General features: G+C 39.9%; 1 protein-coding gene across 1 annotated transcript; it reads right to left on the bottom strand.

Moving 5' to 3' along the window:
• Nucleotides 1–875: 875 nt before the first annotated feature.
• LOC114361473 (uncharacterized) lies at nucleotides 876–10,609 on the bottom strand. Its single transcript, XM_028316518.1, has 6 exons — nucleotides 10,207–10,609; nucleotides 9,650–9,773; nucleotides 5,030–9,413; nucleotides 3,779–3,912; nucleotides 1,330–1,478; nucleotides 876–960 (listed from the first exon to the last, which is right to left on the bottom strand). Exons 1-6 carry the CDS (start codon nucleotides 10,498–10,500, stop codon nucleotides 892–894), a joined length of 5,154 nt encoding a protein of 1,717 aa, XP_028172319.1. The 5' UTR covers nucleotides 10,501–10,609; the 3' UTR covers nucleotides 876–891.
• Nucleotides 10,610–10,776: the final 167 nt, after the last annotated feature.

Genomic DNA, 10,776 nt, shown 5'->3' with positions numbered 1-10,776 from the left:
TATTATAGGTAACCTGGTTTAAATAAATTAAATGAAACCATCAATCGAGCTAGTAGGATTTATTTTATTATTCATCAATAATCAAATTCAGAACTTGAATATTCAACTGCAATGTCTGCTCATGAACGCTTCAAACTCGGTACTTCTTTCCCAATTCCATAAAATTCAACACTTAGAAAGTGACAAAAAATTTTAAAATAGGTAGTTGAAACAAACCACAGCTAATTTTCATAGTGGACTGTACTATACGATAAACATGTCAGTCAATTTGACAACCTTTGTCGGAAACATTATTCAATGAAAATATTGTCCGAACCCTTAGTATTTCTCTTCGACAAATACTTTAACACATTGTAAACCACTTTTCTTTCACGACTATAAAAAGATTTTAGCAATTTAATTCACAAAATCAATTGCGCACATTTAAAATAAAGTTTGTTTACACTTTGACAGCAATAGACTGACATGCAAGGTGACATGACAATGAAGTTTTCAGTTACTGTTGCCATTAAAAGAAATTAGTACCATTAGTTTTCCGCAACATGGCGAGGGTTTTTATGTTCCTGGTCAGGCTATAATGTTAGTTTCAGAAAACCTCACAGACTCCAAACAAACCAAAGCTCAAAGGCAGAGTGGTGTTCATGAAAAACTACCCCAGACTTTCACTAGTAGAAGAACATTGAAGAAAATTGACACTGAAATGTAAATAATGGGAATATAATTAGTTTAAATAAAATCAAATATTAATAAAAAGTGTATTTATTAAAATAGTCAATAGAACAAAATCAACAATCTTTGTTGTAAAAAAACACAAATGTATAACAATTCGTATAACGCTTTGAACTCATTTCATTTGGTGTGAAACGTTTTTATCAAAAATGTGTTTTTGTGTCAAATTTTTATAACGGTCGAGTAGTTGGAGAGATTTACTGATCCACGTAAAGTCTTCTTTTGGAGATTCTGTAAGAAAAGGGTTTATTTAATACTTTAGTCTCCTAACTAAAACCACGCCCACTTCTTATTTTAGTTATGAGACTAAAGTCTAGTGTACTTAGTGCGAGTTTACAATAAACGTCGTCGCTAGCGAGTGCGTCAAAAAATCTATAAAGATTTTAGTTCTTGAAAGTATCCGCTAGGGGCGCTGCACAATCTGTCATATATTTCATGTCATTTTTTACGCAGTTTAGTCGCTAGCGCTCAAAGCGGGGAATACGGAATAAAAAAAAATCTATTGGGACAGAAAACAATCCGTTGTCCACGATTACAGGAGTTGTTTGTGCTTGGGGTACTGATGTAGTGTTTTGTTATAAGCTAATACATTTAACATACCTTTCTAAACATGTTGGCCATCAACAGATTGGTTTTCTTTATGTTTTCTTTCTTAATTTCCTCTTTCTTCTGCACCTGTTCGGGCAACGATTTGTAGATCATTTCGGAATGTTTCTTCATTTCACGTTCACTTATGAATTTTGGGTCGACTGTAACAAAAAAGGGACAGGTTAGTAGGTTTATCTTATACAAGAACGATAGAACAGAAGTACCCATCTAAATAGAAATGCATGTGGCAAACTGCCCCAATTGAAATCAGTTTTACGAGCTATGCCTCGCCCACTGCCACTTTTTGGCAATAACTTTAGTTCTCCTGATGAAGAAACACGTAGAAAAACTCCGAGGATAGCACGCTTCATCGCCCTTTGAGTGACCTGAGTTTTCTTATGAGACCCATAGTAATGACGGCCGCCGATCCATTTGTATTATGGTAGGAACCTTATTCCCTCTGCCTTAAGGGTTAGTTTTGGAGTGAAAGCCACATACCGACCGAAGACGGCCGCCGGTCCAGTTGAACTATGAACCTTATTTCCACTGTCTTAGAGGTTAGTTTACTTACGTCTTCTCCTACGCAGCTGCATGCCCAAGTCGTGAGCGAGACGCCGTAGCTCTGTCTCGCTCAGCGCGCTCACAAACGGCCGCGGTCCAGTTGAACTATAATAGGAACCATATTTCCATTGCCTTAGAAGTTAGTTTACTTACGTCTCTTCCAACGTAGCTGGACGCCCAAGTCATGAGCGAGACGCCGTAACTTTGTCTCGCTCAGGGCGCTCACCGACGGCCGCCGGTCCAGTTGTACTATGAACCTTATTGCCTCTGCCTTAAGAGTTACTTTGCATCACTTACGTTTCCTCCTACGTAGCTGTACGCCCAAGTCGTGAGCGAGACGCCGTAACTCTGTCTCGCTCAGCGTCGGTGAGCACTGAACTGCTCCCATCCAGTTGTACTATAAAATCAACCTTATTCCTTATGTCTTCCGCCTTAAGGTTTACTTTGCGTCACTTACGTTTCCTTCTACGAAGCTGGACGCCCAAGTCGTGAGCGAGACGCCATAGCTCTGTCTCGCTCAGCGCGCTCACCGACGGCCACCGGTCCAGTTGTACTATGAACCTTATTAACTCTACCTTAAGGGTTAGTTTGCATCACTTACGTTTCCTTCTACGTAGCTGGACGCCCAGGTCGTGAGCGAGACGCCGTAGCTCTGTCTCGCTCAGCGCGCTCACCGACAGCCGCCGGTCCAGTTGTATTATGAACCTTATGTCTTCTGCCTTAAGGGTTAGTTTGCATCACTTACGTTTCCTTCTACGAAGCTGTACGCCCAAGTCGTGAGCGAGACGCCGTAGCTTTGTCTCGCTCAGGGCGCTCACCGACGGCCGCCGGTCCGGTTGAACTGATAGGAACCTTATGTCTTCTGCTTTATGGGTTAGTTTGCATCACTTACGTTTCCTTCTACGAAGCTGGACGCCCAAGTCGTGAGCGAGACGCCGTAGCTCTGTCTCGCTCAGCGCGCTCACCGACAGCCGCCGGTCCAGTTGTACTATGAACCTTATTGCCTCTACCTTAAGGGTTAGTTTGCATCACTTACGTTTCCTCCTACGAAGCTGGACGCCCAAGTCGTGAGCGAGACGCCATAGCTCTGTCTCGCTCAGCGCGCTCACCGACAGCCGCCGGTCCAGTTGTATTATGAACCTTATGTCTTCTGCCTTAAGGGTTAGTTTGCATCACTTACGTTTCCTTCTACGAAGCTGTACGCCCAAGTCGTGAGCGAGACGCCGTAGCTTTGTCTCGCTCAGGGCGCTCACCGACGGCCGCTGGTCCAGTTGAACTATAAAATAAACCTTATTTCCACTGCCTTAGAGGTTAGTTTACTGACGTTTCCTCCTACGAAGCTGGACGCCCAAGTCGTGAGCGAGACGCCGTAGCTCTGTCTCGCTCAGGGTGCTCACCGACGGCCGCCGGTCCAGTTGTACTATGAACCTTATTGCCTCTGCCTTAAGGGTTAATTTGCGTCACTTACGTTTCCTCCTACGAAGTTGGACGCCCAAGTCATGAGCGAGACGCCGTAACTTTGTCTCGCTCAGGGCGCTCACCGACGGCCGCCGGTCCAGTTGTATTATGAACCTTATGTCTTCTGCCTTAAGGGTTAGTTTGCATCACTTAAGTTTCCTTCTACGTAGCTGGACGCCCAAGTCGTGAGCGAGACGCCGTAGCTCTGTCTCGCTCAGCGCGCTCACCGACGGCCGCCGGTCCAGTTGTACTGTGAACCTTATTGCCTCTGCCTTAAGGGTTACTTTGCATCACTTACGTTTCCTTCTACGAAGCTGGACGCCCAGGTCGTGAGCGAGACGCCGTAGCTCTGTCTCGCTCAGCGCGCTCACCGACGGACGCCGGTCCAGTTGAATTATGAACCTTATGTCTTCTGCCTTAAGGGTTAGTTTGCGTCACTTACGTTTCCTCCTACGAAGCTGGACGCCCAAGTCGTGAGCGAGACGCCGTAGCTCTGTCTCGCTCAGCGCGCTCACCGACGGCCGCCGGTCCAGTTGAACTGACACCAGTTGTCGCTGTGTGGCACGCTGGTCTGCTCTGAAAATGTGCAATAACGCTTCATGTAAAATTTTTTGCAAAATAACATCTATTACAAACACGTAAGGAAGAGGTTCGCGCTGCGATCGACTCGGGATACCTTTTAAGTGACGAATAAAAATGCGCCTTCTAGTTTTAACGCTACGGTTCAAATTACAATGTAGCCTACATTGCAGCCGCTTCGGTATTCCTAAGCATGCCGTGGATTGAACAATGCATTTGCGACTGTAGCTTTAAAACTATAAGGTAAATTATTATTTGTCACCTAGAAATCCCGTGCCGTCCCGAAAATGTGCGCTCTACTGTATTTAAATGCATAATCAAAATACATTATTACTAAAGCCCGGTCTGTGAGCACGTAGAATTTTGTCCAATGACCCCGCACACTCACTGCGGGCGCCCGTCTCACAGTCGCGGCAGCAATATAATTACGCGCGAGCGACAAGGATGGGTAGCTTGGGGTTATTGGACAAAAGACCAGACTATAATTTATGTTTCTAAACATTCTACAACTCCACTCACCAATTCTTGTTACTTCAGTTTGCATGCATTGCGAGTAAGGATCGGGGGTATATTGGGTACATGTCATTGGCACATTAGATACACCTATAAGAATAATTTAAGTTAGTCTATTTTAATACAAATTCTATCTAGATTTACTTACAAATACAAAGAATAATAATAATTAATCCTGATCTACAGACACTTCATCATAAAGCTTTGATTTTTTCAAACAAATAGGAGCAAAAATAAGCAAGTTTCAAAATATACTCTGGGAGTGATGAATGTAGTCTTTCTACCAGGATTTTCTCAATCCGTAATTTCGCCAAGTTCCTACCTACTTTAGGTATTGTTTTTTTTAGTTAGAAATACTAGCTAAGTACCTCCACAGTACATATTACAAGTGTCCACAGATCGCATGCATCCTGGGGTGTGGACAACTACCATTTTCAAGTTGGGGGAGGGGCACGGATCTTCCTCGGGTCTGAAGTAAGAAAAATTGGTGAGATTTATGTATGGGATGGATGCAGAAAGGTCCAACGTTATGGTATGCAGATAATCTAACTGACAAACCCTTTTTGTAAGTAAATAATATGTATTTTTTGTATCCTCTTACCTCTTTTCACTAATAATCTTCAAACACTGCTGGCGATTCGAAGTCTTCTCCACAAAGTCTGGTCTGTTCTTCTCCAAATAATCCCTAACAGTATACCCGCAGTTTCTTTTAGCGAACTCATCTACACTAGAAATCTCGCTGTCGTTTGGAAGACTTCTCGAGCGATGCGTCCTTGAATCTCCTCTAGGACTACACCGAGGCATATTTTTCTCAATCTTAGAACATACTTCGTTAAAAGGCACTTTATCCATATTCCTCTTCCTTGAAGGCACTTTAACAACAATGTTTTGCAAGGGCTTGGAATTTTTATCCATAACAGTTTCTTCGCTGATCATGCTATCTGAAGTCTGGATTATGAGGTTGTATGCTACACACTTCTTTTTCATTTTTTCGCCAGATGACTTGGACTTGTGACATCTGTGCCCTCTGCAGTAGCAGTGGTGAACCTTCTTGCATTGATCACAGTTCACTGAAGTACTACTAGATGGGTCACACTTCTTTCCCATATGGGACTTGCAACGTTTCTGGTGATACTTCTCACATTCCCTCTTTATTTTATTCAGCACTTTACACGTCGCGGAATCCGATGAAGTCCCAGGAAAGTCAGTAGTCGCTTGTATTTCCGATGATTCAGCCGACTCTTTGTTGGCTCTTGGCTTTGGTGACAGCTGTATTGCCTTGTCAACTTTCTTTGGACTAGATTTTTTATCGCAAATATTAATGCATGCGGGTTTTTCTTTGGGTTTCTTAGTTTTATCACTGTCGGTATCACGCGCACTAGAAGTGTCGGATATTTTAAGGTGTTCGATATCCGTGCCATCGTCAGTATCTAGCAGATAGTTCAAAACTGTCACAATTTCCTTGAAACACTTCTTCTTTTTACTCCTATCGATGTCCTTCTTCGAATAGCGTTTCGTGATGTTCTTTATAATATCCAAAATTGGATCTTTATCCCCTTCACTACTAGACTTACGGCTTTGAGATTCAGAAGCACTACCCTTCTGCTCTTTACAACTGCCAGCTTTTGAAGAACAAGACTTGTCTGAACAGGATTTACTTTTGGCTTCTTCTGAATCGGTTTTACATTTTAGAATCTCTTCTAAAGGTGGATCTTGTTGTGTTACCGCATCCATCTTGTCAATGCTATCCGTCTGAACACATGTGCCGGTAACAAACCTCCCTGAATCCGTATTACTTCTCAAAAATGGTTTGGGATTTATTTGAACATTCCTTGGATATGTATATCTGACAGTATTACCATCCAGGCAAGAATTAACCAAGCAACATTTATTGAAAGCATCCATAATTTCTTCCTTTGTGGGGTATTTCTTTTGTTCAACAGGTGGTTGTTCAAAAAAGCAATCGCGTGGAGATTGTCTCACTTCATTAGTCATTGAACTAAATATATCAGTAGTTTGAGATTGAACACCTTTGGAACATTCTTCTCTCAAATTAGTCTCTTTTTCATTTGTATCCTTTTTATCCGTACCGACACATTGAGTCGTAAAGTCTTCACATTTATTTTCATTCTGTGGCTTAGAAGGTTGTGAACCAATTTTTACCATCAAAGTCATGTTCGTTCCTTGTATAGGAATAGTAAAGTTGTCAGTCGCTTCTGAATGAGGCATTACATTTGGTTGTACTACGTTATTATTTGGTTCTATGTCAGATTGAATTTCCTTATCTACTTTATTTGAGCAACAAGATCGTGGACTATCATGGTTACTTTTAGCTTCTTCAGCACAAACACATTTATGCTGTATTCTTGGAGATTCGTTACTAACAGTATCTACTTTATCATTGTCATTTCTGGGATGCATGATGTCTGTCTCAGAATTCTTTTTGGAGGTTTCTCTGAACCGTTCATTTATTAATTTGACGCAATCGGCGTCATTAACAATATTAATGTCAGTAAGAGAAGGATCTGCAATTCTTGGATTGATACTGATTTCTGTTTGAATCGACCTTGTGGCTTCATGGACTAAGATTTTATTCATATCAGTTGAGTTATATGATTTTGGTCCAGCGGACGAAGATGACGTAAAACTACGCACACTAGATTTCCGCTGTAGCATTTTTATTGCCAAATTAGTTTGTGATGTCTTGGACATTTTATCAATTTCGGGAATATTTTCTGAGCTACTACTACGACTGAATTTTTGATACTGTTGCTCATATGCGTTATCTCGTTCTTTCGAAGTTGATGGTTGGGAAGCGTCGTCAGGCTTATTAGGCTTAGAGAGCGAGTCGCCCATACATTGCACACCAACTGTGTTGGACGTTTTTGATGTGGCATTTTCTAATTGAACCCCTCTAGTAGTCAAACGCGAACATTTGTAAATCAGCATGTTGTCAGGCATTTCTTGTTGGGGTGCCTTTTTGTTGCACAAACACACAAATTTTATATCTCCAGCATCATCTGATACAACATGCGCAACGTTTCTGGGTGAAATCCTATTGCTTCCACAACACTCGCAATCGATCACTTTTTGTACTGGTTGTCTTTGTTTTTCGGCAGATCCTTCATTGCTGTTATTTTTTATATTAACTTGTACAGAACTATCAACTGCAGCTTTAGGAAACGCAAATTGACGAGTACAACAACATTGATGGTGATGGTCATCTCTGCTGTGACCAGCTTTTGCTTCTTTCATTTCATTTTGAAGCTGTTTCTTCAAATTAGCCTTTCTATTATCGTCAGAATTGCCCGAAGATAACGTAAAAACCGAATGACTTCGATGTTTTCTTATGGAACTGTGGTTTTGAAAATCGTAATTAGAATTAGAGCCCCCCTCCAATTTGCTAGCATCACCAGACCCATCGTCGTAATTATTTCGAGTTAAATCTTTTATTAGATCTTTTAGTTTATTGTTAACATGAACATCAGTATGTGGTACTTTGAATGCAGTGTCTGAACACACTAATTTCTGTTTTAGAAAGTTTTCTTTATCTTTCAGATGTTTTTTATATGCTTGTTCTCTTCTAAGAGCTTCTAGATATTTCTGGTACAATTCCTCTGATGATGTTTTAGCGAATGCCGTATCCGACGAGCGTTTACCACTAGACACGTCAGATTCAGTAGGTGTCGTTGGTTTCAGAGGATTTGGGACTATAGGCTTCTCACTATTTGAAACAGAAGGCAAATTAGGGGCACTTTGCGATGTTGAAGCTAAAACATTTGCGTTGAATTTATCTAAACGCAATATTGATTTCCTTGGTTGCGATTTGGGATTTATGTCAATATTATTGCTATCTGAAGTGCTGGTTGTAGTGTGACTCTCACCTAGACCTAATTTTTTGCTGCTGAAACTTAAGCCAGACAAAAAATCTGTTGTACTTTCGTCATCTCTGTACCTTGACTTGAGAAGTCTTTGGACTACTTCTTTAACGAGTTTGTTTTTTAATTCAGCGTCGTCATTTGATTTGCGTAACGCGACTTTTAGGAGGTCTATGCTCTTCTCTAAGTCTTTAGTAAATGAATGTTTTGAATCTTTGCTAGATTCAGTAGTTGTGACTGCGCCACTGGATTCCAAACTAGACTTATTTCCCGTAGCATTGTTGTTAGATCTAGGTTGTTCCTGATTCATTTGGTTTTGGTTATAAACATGCCCAGGCATATATTCGAAGCTTTCTGCAGCCGAAACTTGCTCCATGCTTTTTTCTTGAGGAATATTTTCTTTGTCAGCAGTTGGTTTCTTTTTGCTTCTTAATTTTCTTCTAGCAATTTTAAGCTTCTTTTTGCGAAACTTCTTTTTTATGGTATTGAGACTTATTAAGACTGGAACTTTTTGGTAGCAAACTTGTGGGGCCTGGTCAGCTCTGGGGCTAGATTGTTGTCTAGTTTTAGTCAGTGTAGTTTGGATTTCTTTATCCATTTTGATTTCAGAGTTCTCTCCAGTTCTTGGTGCAGTTTCAGGAGTTACATTGAGATCTTTTTTTATATTGTCCAAGCTTATGCCACCATCTCTTTCCATGTTGAAGGATATGTGTTTAGTCAAGTTAACATTAATAGGTTGGGATGGACTTATTTCAGAGCCTTGAGGAACGCTAACTTCAACAACATCAACATCTTTTTTATATATTTTAGTTGTTTTTCTCATACCGCCTTTTTTACTTTTAGATTTGTTTTCATTTATGTCAACAGGAGTCGAATGTGCAGTAGGAGCACCTAGATCGTCATTATTTTTGGTGTCATTGTTAGAGTATTGTTGTTTTAGAGCAAGTCTTTCTAACGTGCTGAGGCTAGAAGCGGACGTTTTTGTGCCACTTTCATTGCCGTAGCCAACGTCAGCTAACGAGTCCCATTCGAGTTTTCTTTGAGATGTAATGCTACTGGTCGGTGAGTGTGGTTTGTTCATCGAGGTGTCCAATGTCACGTCTATGGCTGAAATTATGACAATGATTGATATAAGTGCAAGTTTACAGTTGAGATTGCTCAATTATCATGATGATGTAAAATATTTTTAAATGGCAGAAATACTGTGAATTATTTTCAAGGGAACAGACACTACTTATATGAATGAAAAGAAAAAATCTAATATGAAACCTACTGTTGTAACTTAAATATCAAACTATTAACCTAAAATTTTAATAAACTAGATAATATAAATAAATACTTACACTTCTGAGACTGATTATCGTCATTAAATTCATTGACCGAGTCTTCGTCAGTATTTATTGATGCAACTTCTTCTACAATAATCGGTGGTGATTCCGAGTCACTCTTGGTTTTTGTGTTGTCTTCCTGTAAATTATAATAATAAATTATAGTAAAGAAGTCTATGCAAACCCTCATAATTAAAATCAATGAAATCTCTTCTTTATGTTAAAATTCAATAATTAGGGAGTCAAAATAAAACAAAAAAGCAAACTCAAGAATTAGGTAGCTACTCAAATAATTAAGATTAATTTTATTTAAATTCTACTCATCACAATAAAACATTTTTTTATGTAGAACAAGGCAGGTATTTGACTTGTGTAGATGGTATTGTAATTTGTAACCCAAAAACAAGTTAAGCCTCATAGCGCCCGGTTCCTATACTCCAACCAGTTAAACAAATATGATGAAGTCTAGAATGGTAAATATCATTTTAGAGAAAGGTGGATTTCATTAAATTGACAGTTTTACTGTGCGTTTGCTCATAATTTATTGGTTATAGTAAATATTGACATTATACCTGAGAACTGCACGGCTCTGGCATAGAGCATTTGATAGAGATTCTGCAAAGCTCAGTCGAAGATTCACTCTTTCTCTCCCCCGAATCCGATGAGTCTGTATGCGACTTCATTCTTCTCCAAAACAGGCTGCTCACGTCCCTAACCTCTGTCTCAGCCGAAGACAACGAAAAGTACTGCTCCAAATCTCTTTTACGGCCAAACTTTTTGTAATAATCAAGTATCACAGAGTTCACTACAGCATTTGTTTCATCAACAGATTTTTCTCCATCATTTTCGTTTTCACCGCATTCCATGTTTCACATTAGGTAACTTGTTGGAAAATTTGTGGAAGGAAATTAGTAAAATAGCGATCAAATCGTTTTTGAGTTGTAAAATTTTAAAAAGACGCTGTAAACAAAACACTTCTTCTTCTTCTTTTATTGATGGCGATGAACTTGTGCTTTTTCGCCACTGTTCCGCCAATGTCACGTGCGCAGCTTTTACACAGTGATAGAATCAAATAAAATAAAATAAAAAAAAAAAGATTTTTTTCTACAAGACTAAGCGAACTTATCGACCTAAAACAAAAA

The sequence above is a fragment of the Ostrinia furnacalis genome, unplaced genomic scaffold, assembly GCF_004193835.3.
Source record: "Ostrinia furnacalis isolate ACB-3 unplaced genomic scaffold, ASM419383v2 OfSCF5758, whole genome shotgun sequence".
Lineage (NCBI taxonomy): Eukaryota > Metazoa > Arthropoda > Insecta > Lepidoptera > Crambidae > Ostrinia > Ostrinia furnacalis.
Note: the sequence above shows the minus strand (reverse complement) of the source record. Positions and strands in the feature narration are given on the sequence as shown.